The sequence below is a fragment of the Trichophyton rubrum genome (assembly GCF_000151425.1).
Source record: "Trichophyton rubrum CBS 118892 genomic scaffold supercont2.5, whole genome shotgun sequence".
Lineage (NCBI taxonomy): Eukaryota > Fungi > Ascomycota > Eurotiomycetes > Onygenales > Arthrodermataceae > Trichophyton > Trichophyton rubrum.
In genome coordinates, this window is record NW_003456424.1 from 176,644 (window position 1) to 191,204 (window position 14,561).

The 14,561-nt window shown below is 49.1% G+C and overlaps 10 protein-coding genes across 11 annotated transcripts in view; 5 read left to right on the plus strand and 5 right to left on the minus strand.

Annotated features, from left to right (window-relative positions):
• The first annotated feature begins 24 nt into the window (after window positions 1–24).
• On the plus strand, window positions 25–2,214 carry TERG_04778 (uncharacterized protein). The gene is made up of 2 exons (XM_003234137.2): window positions 25–167; window positions 232–2,214. Exons 1-2 carry the CDS (start codon window positions 99–101, stop codon window positions 1,447–1,449), a joined length of 1,287 nt encoding a protein of 428 aa, XP_003234185.1. The 5' UTR covers window positions 25–98; the 3' UTR covers window positions 1,450–2,214.
• Window positions 2,215–2,983: 769 nt separating this feature from the next.
• Window positions 2,984–4,909, minus strand: TERG_04779 (uncharacterized protein; the record flags this gene model as incomplete). The annotated part of the gene is made up of 2 exons (XM_003234138.1): window positions 2,984–3,734; window positions 3,798–4,909. 2 exons carry the CDS (start codon window positions 4,907–4,909, stop codon window positions 2,984–2,986), a joined length of 1,863 nt encoding a protein of 620 aa, XP_003234186.1.
• Window positions 4,910–5,083: 174 nt separating this feature from the next.
• On the minus strand, window positions 5,084–5,545 carry TERG_12185 (uncharacterized protein; the record flags this gene model as incomplete). The annotated part of the gene is made up of 1 exon (XM_047751181.1): window positions 5,084–5,545. The coding sequence occupies one exon, from the start codon at window positions 5,543–5,545 to the stop codon at window positions 5,084–5,086; it is 462 nt and encodes a 153-aa protein (XP_047606408.1).
• Window positions 5,546–5,707: 162 nt separating this feature from the next.
• TERG_12186 (uncharacterized protein) lies at window positions 5,708–6,407 on the minus strand (the record flags this gene model as incomplete). Its single annotated transcript, XM_003234139.2, has 3 exons — window positions 5,708–5,860; window positions 5,922–6,073; window positions 6,161–6,407. The coding sequence occupies 3 exons, from the start codon at window positions 6,405–6,407 to the stop codon at window positions 5,708–5,710; spliced, it is 552 nt and encodes a 183-aa protein (XP_003234187.2).
• Window positions 6,408–6,731: 324 nt separating this feature from the next.
• Window positions 6,732–8,648, plus strand: TERG_04781 (uncharacterized protein; the record flags this gene model as incomplete). The annotated part of the gene is made up of 2 exons (XM_003234140.2): window positions 6,732–7,416; window positions 7,487–8,648. The coding sequence occupies exons 1-2, from the start codon at window positions 7,076–7,078 to the stop codon at window positions 8,646–8,648; spliced, it is 1,503 nt and encodes a 500-aa protein (XP_003234188.2). The 5' UTR covers window positions 6,732–7,075.
• Window positions 8,649–9,188: 540 nt separating this feature from the next.
• On the minus strand, window positions 9,189–9,668 carry TERG_04782 (the record flags this gene model as incomplete). Of its 2 annotated transcripts, XM_003234141.2 has the most annotated exons (3): window positions 9,189–9,275; window positions 9,372–9,451; window positions 9,545–9,668. In XM_003234141.2, the coding sequence occupies 3 exons, from the start codon at window positions 9,666–9,668 to the stop codon at window positions 9,189–9,191; spliced, it is 291 nt and encodes a 96-aa protein (XP_003234189.1). The 2 variants fall into 2 exon arrangements, with proteins under 2 accessions (XP_003234189.1, XP_047604302.1); XM_047748323.1 differs by having other exon boundaries at window positions 9,372–9,668.
• A 324-nt stretch (window positions 9,669–9,992) lies between these two features.
• On the plus strand, window positions 9,993–11,563 carry TERG_04783 (uncharacterized protein; the record flags this gene model as incomplete). Its single annotated transcript, XM_003234142.1, has 2 exons — window positions 9,993–10,358; window positions 10,427–11,563. 2 exons carry the CDS (start codon window positions 9,993–9,995, stop codon window positions 11,561–11,563), a joined length of 1,503 nt encoding a protein of 500 aa, XP_003234190.1.
• Window positions 11,564–11,691: 128 nt separating this feature from the next.
• TERG_04784 (uncharacterized protein) lies at window positions 11,692–12,870 on the minus strand (the record flags this gene model as incomplete). Its single annotated transcript, XM_003234143.2, has 1 exon — window positions 11,692–12,870. Exon 1 carries the CDS (start codon window positions 12,580–12,582, stop codon window positions 11,692–11,694), a length of 891 nt encoding a protein of 296 aa, XP_003234191.1. The 5' UTR covers window positions 12,583–12,870.
• A 141-nt stretch (window positions 12,871–13,011) lies between these two features.
• TERG_12187 (uncharacterized protein) lies at window positions 13,012–13,445 on the plus strand (the record flags this gene model as incomplete). Its single annotated transcript, XM_047751182.1, has 1 exon — window positions 13,012–13,445. A coding segment is annotated over one exon (352 nt), but the record flags the coding sequence as incomplete, so codon positions are not given.
• A 242-nt stretch (window positions 13,446–13,687) lies between these two features.
• Window positions 13,688–14,561, plus strand: part of TERG_04785 (uncharacterized protein) — a gene marked incomplete at its 3' end in the record, with an annotated part of 1,644 nt that continues 770 nt past the window's right edge. Inside the window, exon 1 of the mRNA XM_047748324.1 lies at window positions 13,688–14,446. Coding sequence (XP_047604303.1) covers window positions 13,854–14,446 — 593 coding nt within the window. The 5' untranslated portion in view covers window positions 13,688–13,853. The remainder of the gene's footprint in view (window positions 14,447–14,561) is intronic.

The window sequence follows — 14,561 nt, forward strand, 5'->3', positions numbered from 1 at the left end:
CGAATTTTCGATTTTGATAATTCAACGTTGAAGACGCGATTCATTTACTTTCCTCTTTTCACTCTCGTCGGGAGGAATTGCCAGCTACACTCTAGACGATGGCTCCCGAGAAGAAGTCAAAGGCCGGAAAGGGTCAGAAGACCTCTGCTGAAGCCCTGAAGTCAGAGGTATAGCTAGTGTTCAATGTGATATCACTGCTGTCCAGTTAGCTAACTGTTTGATAAATCGCAGACAAAGGTTGCTTCTGCCTCGCCTGCCCTTCTTGCGTCCATCACGCAATTTTTAGGAGATCATGGATACGTTAAAACGAAGGCTGCTTTTATCGAAGAGCAGAAAGGAAACGCACATGCCGCAAAAGCCATGCGACAATCTCACACCGGCACGGAGGGGATCCCTTCTCTAAATGTCATTTATGAGCTTTGGGAGGCTCAGAATGCTGGAAAAGACGCCGATTACAATGGCGATGAGGACTCGGACTCAGATTCAAGTGTCGCGAGCTCGGATGTCTCAATGGAGGACGCGGGCAGCAGCTCATCCGAGAGCGAGGACAGCTCCGACGACGACAGCAGCGACGATGATGGAAAAGGAAAAGCCTCCAAACTGGCTCCGACAGCCAGAGAGAATCAATCTCTCAAACGCAAACTGGAATCAAACTCATCCTCCTCTGATTCTGACTCTGACTCCGACTCTGAATCGGATTCCGACTCAGACGGCGCTCCCAGTCCGAAGAAAGCAAAGCTGGAGCTGGTTACAAAGAAATCAGCAGAACCCGATTCTGACTCCTCCGAAGATTCTAGCTCTGACTCTGACTCGGACTCGGACTCGGACTCGGACTCTGATAGCGAAGAAACGAGTGACAAGAAGGCAGATTCGGGCTCTGATTCAAGTTCGGATGCGGATTCAGACTCTGACTCCTCCGACTCGTCTGACTCCGATCCAGACTCCGATTCAGACTCTATCTCTAATGCAGAAACCAAGAAAGAAGCATCAACCCTAAAGAAGGCTATCAAAACTCCGCTCCCTGAATCAGACAGCGACAGCTCCTCTTCCGACTCCGACTCCGACTCCGACTCGTCAGACAGTGATGATGACGATAACATTGCCGAATCCTCTGCAGCCGATGAGGGAAAGAATTCTTCAGATTCCAGTGCTACCCTGGCAGCAACATCCGGCCAAAGTGATTCTGACTTCAAGCCAAAGCCCGCTCCCAAATCAGTTCGCAAACACGTGGGAGCCAGGCCAACCCCCTTGGCTGCAGCCAGCGAACTGCCTCACAACCACCCATCTAACGCATACGTTCCATATGCATATGCTGAGCGTGCTCACCGTGATCTGTCAGTCACCCGCGGCAAAGGCTTTACCAAAGAGAAGAACAAGAAGAAGCGTGGCTCTTATCGTGGTGGACCAATTGACATCGGCCCAGGCAAAAGTTTCAAGTTTGAAGACTGACCAGAACCGGATCTGAACCTATGCATCCCTTTATCCTAGGAGGCTTACTTTACCCACCCCCTTCCCCTCTCTTATGTTTGGAGTCTATGTAGCAAGGCGTTTTTGCGTTCATGGTCCATGATTTCTGGGCTTTTCTTTTTCAAGTTCATACATGCCATTTAGCTGGCTAGGATTGTCCAATGAAGCCTCGTCCGCGAGCGTACTTCAACTCAAATAAGCAACAATATGGCAAAAAGAATCAAAAAGTTAGATGAATAAATTCAGTAATTTCAATGACGGAAGAAGCGACACAGCCACTGTCGAAGCATTCGCGTCCGTCATTAATGCCTATGACATCTGGGGAGACACACCGCGCGTTATTAATATACCACCGGAATGCTGGATGACAATCCTATTAGTAGATAGATAAGAAGACAAGATACCAAAATAGAAGGTCTATTAATTTAGCCTAAAGGATCGTCAGTATATTAATAAAACCTTCAACAAACTATACTAATAGGGTAGAATATTATAGGTAGATACCTATACCTCTTCTAGCTATCTAATCTTCGTGGTATAGAAGACTATTGTTAACCCTGATAGAACTAAAAGGGAAAAGGGTTAAGTAGTTATAGATATCCGAGGTCTTAATAAGATTATAGTCCCTGATATTTACCTAATACTAGTATAAGATAAGATAGTTTAACTAGTTATTAAGTATAAATATATCTCCGTCTTTAATACCGTATCCTTTTTCTATTAATAGCGCCTTAGACCAGATCACCAATTGCGGGCAGCCGTTATTTCGCACCGAGGGCAAGAGATCTTTAATGTGGCTATCATGGGCTATGCCGCGACATAGGCAGCGACCTGTGAGGCGGTCGTCGTGTCAAGATCTGACAAGGAACCTAAGCGGGCTTTGCGCTATATGGTGACGGGTTGGGCGGTATAGTTAGCCGCTTCTATATAGTCTATTGTATTATCCACAAGGTGGGAGAAAAGCAATACCTTAGAATACATGGGCTCGAAGACATAGTCGCGATTACTAGGTAGATTAATCTTATTTATTTTAACTAGGATACAGGCTATAGAGTACGGCGGAACAACAGTCTAATATACCATATAGATAGGTCTATTCTACTAGTAATAAGCCTTGGCGACAACCATTATTAGGATCTATAAATTTTGGCAGGACCCTAAGGTGGCCTTCCTATATTATAGATCAATAATAATACCTTCTGGGGTCAGAGTATCGGCGCCGAGTAAGAGCTTTGCCTTTAACTAAGGCATGACGTGAGCTTCGACGGCTAGCTGAGCGACAGCGGGACCCTGTGCTGGGCCTGTCGTTAAGGAGCCCGGCAGGTGTAGGTCTACGTCACTCCGAGAGGAGATCAATTAATAGAAGACACGATTACCACGACAAAGAGGCTACCAAGGTTACAAGAAGGCCCTTTTATAATCCCATACATAACTTTTTAACCAAGATCAAACTTAGCATATATAAAATTTTTGGTATCCTCTTTTTCTCCTTTTCCATGCCCACAATATATACTCATCATCTCCATCTTTCCTCTGATTTGATGTTTCTATTGACTGAAGGTTGGAACCACCGATGATCCCAACCAGGAATGTTATCATCATGATGCGTAACAGTTGACGAGCTCCAGAACGGTTTTTGAACGAACAGCCGTATACCTCTCCCGTTATCCTCAGGAAACGGACGTTCGTAGCAAGAGAGGTCAGCCGGTTGGTGTCCAGGAGAAGCCTTAGCATCTAGTGGTAAGCTGAGATTTAATGAAGACCAATTCAACCCGCTCTTATTGTCGCCAGATGTGTAGAGATCGTCTGTCCCGACCATGTCCAATCTCATCACAGTGTTCACCAGGCCAACATATAACGTTGACGATGTAGGCGATGGGAGAGACATAGTGTATACCGGGCCTCGGTACCGGGGTTTAAGGGTGCGTTGCAACCTAGTGTTATTGCGATTTTCTGATTGCCTGTCACTAAGGAATATCGATATGTCCTTGGGAGGGCCTGGAGGCAGATTCAGCTGAAGGCCGCGCACAATTGAATTAGAGCTCCTTCGTCGGCGATTCGACTTGGGTATTGACGGAGATGTGTTGTTGGAATCTACATGGTGCCGTCCAGTAACTCTGAGGTCAAATAATTTGAGAAGGCCATGTGCACCACTGCCAACCATCAACCGTTCATGGCCGATTGGAAGAAGGGAATATACTGGGCTATCGTCTACCGTATCACCATAAACTGCAACACATGGTCGTGGAGATCGTAGATCATGAAGCCTACAGCAGCCATTAGCTAGACAGAAATATTAATAACAAAAACCGTCAAGAAGATTTAATTACCTTATTTTACTATCTTCCCAGCCCGACAAAAAAAGGTTCTGAGAGCTCGTTTCTTTCATAGAGCTTAACGCCGGCAGCGGTGCCATCGCAGTAACTCGTGGCTTTCTTTCTGCCTCATCATCTTCAATTCGGATAGTGCATTCTGTTCTCACGTCTGCCTCATCAAAGCCGAAGATCTCAATCTTAGAAGACTCCCCGTCCGCCCCAACGACAGTCCTGCGATTTGAGAGAAGCTTTGAGCATCTGTTCCTTGAAGCGCCGTGTGAATGGGCCTTCAAGCTGACGAAGGGTTGGACGCTATGATTATCTGAGTCAAGCCTATAGAATGCTATCTCGCCCCGGTCCAGAGACACAGCCAGGACCCTCTCAGTTCCGACACTGAGGTCCGTATAGTCTAGCTTGTGGCCTTGGGTATCAAACGATGCTCTGTGGGTAGCAGAGCCCTGACTAGGCGAAATCGAAAGGCGAGTGAGCTCACCGTTTCGACGGCCAACGATGAGATCCTCGGCGTCAAGAGAGTCAACGGATGAGCTATCATCACCAAGCAGGTGCAGGCCAGCCACATCATCCCAGCTATTCACGCTGGGTAAATCGTTGAATACAACCCATTTAGCGCCGTCATAAGTGTTTTGTTGACAGCCACTGGCTTCTCCAGCACGATCGTGACTGTTCAGGTCCTTGATACGAAGCACCACGTCTGCTCCAGCACCCCATGCCAACACCTCTTTTCTCGCAAACCAGTGGTTACCATACCATGATTCATAGCTATCAATCACCGGCCGATATCCCAGGGTCGGTTTATCCCTTCGGGTCGTCTTGGGCTTCCCGATCCTAGCTGCATTGGACGGCGGCTCAACATACCGAGCGGTCACTGCACGACAGCGAAAGGCGTGAGAACGCAAAGTGAGTGCGTGAGCTGCATCTCTCCAGAGCGGCGGGGCGACAGCAGTGGGATACTGGCCCTGGACGAAGGCCTGGAAGATGCGATAGTCGTCTGCGGCGACTATGGTGTAGAGGCGACGGCAGGTTTGTGCCAGGCGCAGCAGGCAGCTTGCGGTAGGGAGAAAGGCAGCGATAGAGAAGATGAGCTCAGGTGGGAGACGTAGTAGCATCAGATAGGGACTCGGTTCTTTTCTTCTTCTTCTTTTTTGCTAGACTTGCTGGTGGTTGTTATGTTGAGCAACCTGTACTGAGATTCCTGGTGCATCATGAATTTTTACATAAAAACTATAGTACAAAGTAAGGGATGATTTGATAAGACAAACTAACGCCAGCCGCCCCTTCGTTCAAGTGGAGTACTCAGGGATACCCTGAGGGTCACATCGGTTCATATCCAGCACCATTTTGCTTTTATCATTGCTTGTCGTCGAAGTGGTCGGTTCTTGTGGCAGGTAAAGGTCAGATAGGTCTGAATCATCATTAGCCCAGACACTAAACATCTCGTCGTCCTCGTCGTCTGTGTCATAGATGTCATCCCGGGGTTCCACGTTACCAGCCATCGCGGCAACACGCTGTAAAACCCAGTGGAGTCCTAGAAGGTCAGCATCTGGGAGTGGAAGGCGAACTGGGTCTGTAGTCTCCAGGACGATTCGGCTACCGGTGGAGATAGGCAGCCTAGTTGTCACATCCCATAGACCTACAACCCCGCCAGTACTGTCCTCTCTAAGCTGTACAACAGGCGCGGCGGAAGGCTCTGTGCACAAACGAAGTGACTTGGGGGTGTCAAAATCAGGTAGCCACACAAACATAACAGTAGAGCTAGTCTGGTCCTCGCTGGTTTCGAGATGTTTGAGAGCCAAGTAAGCCTTGCCCTGATAGTCATGGGCGTGAGGTGCTAAGCAGAAAAGGTTCTTTGGCGTCTCGGTGGTAGCTTGGATCGCGTTGAGCCATCTCTCGACCTTTTCCTCAGACTAGAAGGTCTTCAAGATCTTCCACGGACTGTAAAACTGTGACCTCGCTTCCTCAGTTTGTAGACCTCGCATGGCGAAAGGGAAGATATGAGCTACTTCGACAGGCTCACCAGATTTTGTGATGACACATCTGTTTCGGTCTCGTTCACGGCACTGGCCCCCGTCAGCATGTAGGAAATAATTCCTCGTAGAAAAACAAGCTGGGCAAACTCACAAGGTTGCTCTGTGGTTTTTCCCTTGTATCCCGTCGTCGCTTGAGAAGAGTGGTGGGCAAATCAGACACACCTTGTCGGGTTGGCGTACTGGGCTGGGGCGGGGTTGTAGATGTCGAAGTCGCTTGGCTACTTTCTCGCGTCCGTTGCATCCCTAATGACTTGTCTGTTAATATCATCATTCCTTATGCAATACAATAATGTTGCTATCATCCGGCAGATACACCAAGGGAGGACTTACAGTGCCGCAGCAGATTGCTTTCCTGTAGACTATAATCCAAGCCTGGCACAGTGACTGGATTGCGTCTGGCGCTCTCCACGATCCGCCGCAGTGGCCCAAGATCTGCCACGCGCAGGCAAGCCCACAGTCCTCGTGAGAACAGAGCGCTATCGACGAGGCCGTCCAGTTCGTTGAGCAAACTCGTTCGCTCTGCCCTCTCGGCCTCGTTATCGTCGGAAAACATGTCCACCGCAGGCTGCGGGTCCATTGCTCCTGTGGCGTGGAATGCAAAGCAGAGGAGAGCAATCGCGAGTAGAGAGAGAAAAGAAGCGAGAAAGCTCACCAACTGACACAGTGGACTTTCAGGCGCGACACCACAGGATGAGCTCGCTTGGTGATGCGTTCACTGCCGGGGATTGTTATTGTTATGGTGGGATGGCAAGCTAACGAGTTCCTCAGTAAACCCACGGAGCAGGCGGGGCCCGGAGGAAACAAGGGCAGGGCGCGCAGATGCGACTTGCAACAAGAGAAGAAAAGGGGGGGTATTTTGAATGAACGAGACCGCGAGGAACAGTCCACTCCTGGGATAAGACGAGATGGCCGAGAAAGACGAAGAGAAGAACGATGCCGCAGTTTAACTCTTGAATAATAAAATATTAGGCTTAACGGCAGAGTTAACGGATTAGCGGACTAACTTGTGTGGCGGCCCCAGATTAACCCCCAGGTTATCACGTCAACCATATTACCCACACTATACGACGCTGCTCCCTGGGCCCTTCCAGCTAACTAGGTAACGAGCTTGCATGGAGTTGCGCTGGGTAATATAGCTCGCTGCGTCCTTTGTTCCATATATAGTGATGAGGACGGGCGCCTTCTTCTCTTCCCTGCGGACATGAGGGCATCTACACTCCCAAAGCAGGAGCAGACACAGATACCATGGCCATCCTCTCTTCTGGACTGTTCCAAGCAACAGCTGCGGCGCTGCTGCTGGCGTTAGGAGTCTACAAGTTCATCATATACCCGGCCTTCCTTTCACCTCTGGCCAAGATCCCAAATGCACACTTTACCTCCCCGCTCTCTCCCCTATGGATCCTGTGGCGGAGATTTCGAATGACCGGCAACAGGACGATCCATGCCGCTCATATGAAGCATGGACCCATTGTCCGCCTGGGGCCGTCAGAAGTATCCATAAACTGCTATGAAGGTGGCCTTCGAACGGTGTACACGGGTGGATATGAGAAGCATGAATGGTATCCGCGGCTATTTGGCTCTTTCGGGTAAGTACCCAAACTATGACTGTATATATATACTCTTCGTTTACCCAGCTCTAAGCGGTTATGTATATAGAACTATCAGCATGTTTTCGATGGTTAGGAGCAAGGAGCACTCGGTCAGAAAGCGGATGCTTGCAAACATATACTCCAAGTCCTACCTGCAGGCTTCGCCCCAGCTCAAAACAGTCACTGAAGCTATCCTCTTCGATCGGCTATTCCCAGTCCTCGAGGGGTATGCCAAATCAGAGTCCTCTGTTGAGGTCCACGAACTGAACAATGCCATAGCTTTGGACTTCATTACTGCATATATCTTTGGCTTGCCGGCTGCGTCGAATTTTATACAAAACCCATCACCAAGGAAGGAATGGTTCTCTATATATCACAGTCGCAAAGAGTTTGAATTTTACATCCAAGAAACCCCGGAGCTACTTTCCTGGTCTCATAAGCTGGGATTTCCCTTGATCCCTAAATGGTGTGATGGCGCAAATGCATTCATGGAAAAATGGGGGCTAGATACTTGCGACAAGGCAGAAGAAAACATCTCTTCGTCAGATCCCATTGCCGAGCCAATTGTATATAGACAGCTGAAACAAGCGCTTCAAAGACACTTTGCTGCCAATCCTGACCCTCGACTCGAGGGTAAGGATGTCGCTCAGAAGATACGGCTTGAGGTTGCCTGTGAGACATTCGACCATCTAACCGCAGGACACGAAACTAGTGCTATAACCCTTACATATCTGTTCTGGGAGCTTTCGAAAAACCCGGATATCCAGGAGAAGCTAAGAAGGGAGCTGAAAACCCTCGTTCCCAACGTTATTCCTTTGAGTCACAGTGGTAGATCAAAACTGCCCTCTCACAAGTCAATTGATGCTCTGCCCCTTCTGGACGCAATCGTCATGGAGACTTTGCGACTCCATCCACCCATCCCAGGAATTCAGCCCCGATTGACTCCTGCAGACGCTTCTTTGGCTGGATACCATAATTTACCGCCGAACACGCGAGTTAATGCTCAGGCATACTCTCTTCACAAAAACGAAGACGTCTTTCCAAATGCTGATAGCTGGCTGCCAGATAGGTGGCTTGCCCCTGCTGGCTCTCCACAACTAGATGAAATGAAACGTTGGTTCTGGGCCTTCGGTAGCGGAGGCCGGATGTGTATTGGAAGCCATTTTGCCTTACAAGGTATAGTTATCCTGCATTTCACCACCATGAGCGATGAGGCTTTGCTTACCTGACCTGACTGTAGAAATCAAATTGGTCGTTGCTGCACTCTATACAAACTACACAACTCGTATTGTGGAGGACGAGGGTATGGAGCCAATTGATGCATATACCACTCGTCCAACGGGAAACAAACTAACCCTTATCTTTGGACGGGCACGAGGAGGTAGTTTAAAGAGCGTATAGTAGATCTAGTGTCTTTCACCCTCAATTTGGTTACATCGTGAGCGTTAATAATCACTCCAAGAAGACAAATCCGGTATTGATGATAAAAAACTTCCATATAGGCCTATTATACAGCGGTAATAAATACATCGTTTCTTGGAAGGGGAAAAAAAATACTAACACATTTCCATTGTTAAGCCCCAAACTCCATACCAACGCAAGGGTTGGTTTTGTACCTCCCAAGAAACTTTCATCCAGTCAATCGTACATCTGTCAACCGTATCCATAGGTGGAAGGGCTGGCCTGGTGTCTCCGGTAATGCGTATGTACCAAAGAGCGGATTGCGCGTTGCGAGCAAAATAACCAATGCAATTAACGAGTGAAATAGTTTATTTCTCCTTCCTTCGGGGTGAGATCATGCGGAACATTCGAGCAAGATGGTAGTTGACAGTATTCTTTCTTTTGACTTTTGTAGGCTGTATAGCAGAAGCGGAATGGTTAGCAACCAGTTTCAATTTGATAGAGAACACGGTTTTTCTCGTTCAATATTATCAGGCCGGGAAAAAACATACATGTGAGTCTGTGCATAATCGTAATTGCTGTTCCAGTGCTAAGCATCCTTGGACACTATATCCCGTGGCTCCCCAGCAGTCTAAAATGATGAAACTGATGTTAGCTACCGTTCTTGCATTTCCACAACCCAGGTACTTCTTGAACCACCAATTGATCCATGGAAGGAACTTACTGAGGACAGCAGTCATAGCAGCAAGGCATGGGTTCTGGTCATATTTCATGGGACTCTTGATCTTCAATCGTGGGAGGGACTGGAGTCGGATTGTCCCTGCAGTTGCCGCTGACTTGGGAGGCATGGTGACGGTGTGCGTGAAAGGAAAATAGGACGGGAATCTCCCGGTAAACGTGCCTTTTGCACCCACGGTCTGCTCGATCTGCGTTTTGCTTCGCCTGGTTCTTCTGTCAAGAGTGCTTGAATTGCGTTGAAATCACTTTTTCGTTCTTTTCTTCAACTGCTTTTTTGATGCCAAGAACTTTTATTTTTAGCTAAGCATATATATTGATTACTAATATTATCGAGAGACGCTGGAGACTTTGGAAGACAACGGGACGACAAATAGCTGGACGAGAAACGAAGTAGATCAGGTTCGGTTGTTAGTGATGGATTGTTTTGAGGAGAGATGAACTGCTATAGGGTCGCTGGACGGAAAATACAGAGCTCCTTGCCTGGTTGGGGTAATTCGACCTCATTGCTACGGTCTCCCATCGCGCGGCCATTCGCATACCACCAAAGGCTCTATGACCAAAAGCCACACCCGCAGGATGGAGCGAGTAAGGAGCTTGAAAGCAATGGCGATGGTGCCATGTCGAGGAGGCTGGCCGAAATGACCGAAGAAGCCATAACGCAGGGTGGCAGTTCCACACGAAAGAACATCCAGCAAGAGACCGGGTTCTCAGAGGAGCTGAAGCAAAGACTCCAAGAAAGAATCGCCGAGACAGCGTTCAAAAATGAAAATGCAGCTGCAATTTCCTATGCGAACCTGCCGGTAAGCAGTTTATCCTTTTGTTTTCCTGGAATGCTTGCTCTGAAGCTAATCGGATTTCATGTTAATAGCAAAGTGCAGGGAAAGGAACGCGGGATATAGCCGGTGCTCCTCCGTGGACAGGCAACGAGAGCATCCATGATGCTACACTTCGCATGCTGACCGATGCGAGCAACCCTATGCGTGTACCCTTTCGACCTCCGCAGCCGGGAGGGCCGGTACCCACGGCTCCCAAGCCTAAACGGAGTGTGTCATCTGGCGAGAGGTTAGCGGCTGCCCGCGAGCGGACAACGGAATACACATTAAAGCAGGATTCAAGTATCTCCAAAGAGGAACGAGAATCATTCCGCAAGGAACTACAAGATCGTTTCGGTCCCGCTGTACATTCTTTCCCCGTAACCATTCAGGGCCTCAGCTCTTTGGCAAACGAACGGATAGAAGATGCAATGGCGCGCGGCCAGTTTAATAATATCCCTCGTGGAAAAGGGAAATATACCAAACGAGATCCCACCGCTGATAGCCCATACATCGATACCACTGAATTCGTGATGAATCAAATCTTACAAAAAGAAGACACTACGCCTGAATGGATACAAAAACAACATTCGATGCAGTCAGAAGTCAAGCAATTTCGAAACCAGCTCAGAGAGAACTGGAGAAACCATGCTGTACTAATGATCCGAAGCAAGGGTGGAACGTTAGAGGAGCAAATTAGACGGGCACGCAGCTATGCTGCTGCAGAATCCAAGCATAATAAGTTATTCCAGGATCGTGTACGGCTGTCTGGATCTGATGATAATGCCAATACAGCTTCAACTGGGACTTCCGAAATTCTGGAAGACCTCCCTTGCTTGCGAGATCCGCAGTACATGTCGACAGAGCGGGAATACCACGAATTGAAAATAAAGCGGCTCAATGAATCTATACGATCCTATAACCTACAGGCTCCTCAGGTATCTCAAAGGCCATATTTTAACCTTCAACGAGAGCTGGATTCTTGTTACGCTGATGTCGCCATCAGTCTTCCCGATGAGATAAGAGAGCGAGCAACCAGAGGATCAACGAAGCCGGGGTCTTCCGGTAGTCATCAAACCGGACTAGGAGGCTTTTCTTCGTTTTCTGCCTCTGCCCATGAATCTCGTATTTACGATGAGGACAGTTCAAAGGGCTACGGATTCAAGCAAATGTGGCGGGACCTATGGAATTGAACAACTGATAATAGAGATATTATTCCTAAGGGTATGATCCTCAATCATTCGACACTGTCTGTGCCCCTTCAGACACAAGCTGGGTGGCTTCTTGTATATTCAGGCCACCATCTCCAAGATACGGACAACTAATCGATCCTGGACAAATTAATAAGAAGCAGCACTGTGGTTATGGCTTCAAAAAAGGCACAGAGGTTGACTATAAAAACCCAGGGCCCAAATGCTTCCGGGCGAGACTTCTCTCTTCCATCCTCTAGACTCCCTTCTATCTCCAAGCTCTTTTCCTGCCAGAGTGCCACCTCGTCGGCCTGTTTAGGACGGGACTCTCTACAGTATCGATAAATGTTGCTGTAGCATGTGACGGCTGCGAATATCGTGCTCAACAGCTGGATCACGACTAGGTAGGAAAGGGTTTCAGCCGGGGCAAAGAGCATATTCATGGTATGTGGTTTGCCAGGTGAAAATATGCCCGCATGGAACATGTAGCTGAATATCAGATAAGGCTTGCTGTATATTCCCAGAAGACAAAGCCGGTGTAGGCATCCAGCGCTCATTTCCAGCAAATCTCTGGCACTGCGCCGACATTTGAAGTAAACAGTGTCGAGAAGGTCGAAGATCTTGGGGGCGCAAGCCAGTAGGATCGTAACCACGGCATACACGGTGATAGTGCCCGAGACAATAGAAGTAGAAAGCATGGCCATCTCTTCCGCCGCCGTTTTTGTCATCGGCTCTTGTGGTGTAGAGCGTCGGGATAGGTGTGAAGGCGCTGCAGTGCCTGCCGCAGTCTCTGCGCCGGCAGCGCCCTTGGTGAACATGGCAAAGAGAGGTATAACAAATGGCCGCCAGGGGAATTTAGGGTAGTCATTCTTCGGCCAGCCTGCCTGGGCCATGTCTGAGTCTCCAAAGGGGAGCCGGGAGATTACCTCGAGGTTGCCGACCCAGATCTCGTTGACAGCGTTGCCCGGCTCGTAGAAGTTGGGCGACTTGACACCACTAACGGCGGATATTTTGTTGCCCATAGAGGACTATTTCGACTGTTTTTCGACCCCTTTCGACTTCTTCTGACTCTTTTTCCCTGGCTAAGAGTGCGGAGTTTTCGGCAGCATTGGCTCTGTCTGCGTCATGCCGTGTAGTTTGTTTGCTACTTCGGCACGGCGAGATATCAAATTTTGCCCTCTCTCCCACCTGGAAGTTGCAACCTCTACAAAACAACGTCACAGTCACTTAAACTCGCCTCCATCCATGGTTCGAGGTAGTCTAATTCTACCATGAACTGTAACATTGAGCTACCGGAGTCAAGCTGATATGGGGGGGGGGGGGGGGGGGGGGGGGGGGTTTCCTGGTTATGCTTAACAGCTGCTTTGATAAGTGGTCACAGGGAGCACCACTTCTCCAGTTCCCGTTAGCCATTTGATCAGGGGATATCAATAGTGCTCAACACTGCGGGACATGACCAGTGTCTGTGTAATGCTGCCTTTCCATGGCTCCGTCAGGCAAAAAAGCGAGTCATCAGAAGCAAAAAATAGAGCCAACTTGGCAAAACAACCAAGACTTTGCAAAACAAGCGACGACGAGGCCAACGTCAATTCAACGACAGCATTGATAACTAGTTATCGACTTCACACTCCGATCATCGAGAAAATATACAGAGAATACATAAAGTACGAAAGGAGCAAGGTCTCATTTCCGTCGTCCATCAACCTCGCTTTCGAGCACATCCACACCGTGGCCTTACCAGCCGTCTACTTAACAGGCACCACAAGGAAGAGGCACGACAACTCCGTAAACGCTGGATTGTGATTTGCTGCCTGCCTTGCACGAAAGCGCATGAAGAAACCGAAAATGTGATGGGCGCTATCTCAGTGTGACGGGTGGCTGCTTGCCCTGCAGCTTGCATGGCTAAACGGGGGCCCGGCCAACCAGGCCCGTTGAAGAGAGATCCCGTCCCTGCGAGGAATGGCGATGCATCAATCCCATTGGGCGCAATCCTGGCACTTCATCACGGTCAATCCCAGCGGCCTGCATGATCGATGCATCCAACTGTAGAGCTGGAGGCGCCTCTCGGGCTTTATCATCACATTTGCCCTGCTCCACACAGGACGGACCGGGGCCCTGCTCTCTTCTTCTTCGCTGCGATGGGTGCCTCTTGTATTGCAGCATTGCCGATCACCCCGCCCACAGCAGGTTCAAATATCTCGAAAATAAGGGAACTGTCTTCAGAGTAAAAGAAGAAAAAGGGTGAAAGGGCTAAGAGATACCTACTAGTTATGCCCAAGATTCCCGCCGCAGGATGTTGGGTACTCGGTGTTCTGCTTATATGTCGACGTTGACGGCCTGCGGTCTCTCTTTAATCATCTTCCTGCAGCCCATTCCCATCAGAGCTGCTTCTATTTGGGGCGCCAGCATCTGGATTGACCCTGCGCCGCCCCCAGACGAAGGACCGCCAATATCTGCATCTGCTACAAAAGATACTGCGTTGCTTTGGAGGGAGATTGTTGCCATAGTCGCCGCTTACATCGCCGTCGTGTCTCTCTTACTAGGCTGCCTATTGACAGTTGGCAGACGACTCCGTCGTGGTGCACAGGAGTCTAACGGAACGCTGGAGATGGATCTCGTCAAACCGTCTGGTGGAATGATGGAAGACTCGCCAGCTCCGGTGGAGTTCTCTACCAACAATATGTGGCCGAGCCCAATGAGCACCAAGACCCAGAGTAATAATGTCTGGCCGAGTCCGCCCAAAAACAAAGCTCGATCCTTCAATATGCCATGGTCTTCTTCAAATCGAGCGCAATCGGCACCGTCGATAGCTGGAAGCGTCTCAACAGTTGACGAGAGCGTTGTCCAGGCCGACCGGGTGAAAGCGCAAGAAGAGATGGAAAGACTGTACGCTGCTGTGATGGAACATGATGCAAGGAAATCTGCCATGTCTCAAGAGACAGCTACTACTAGGGGGTCCCCCCCTTCGCCTTTGAAGTCGCCTGTGCCGCTTGAATCCGCC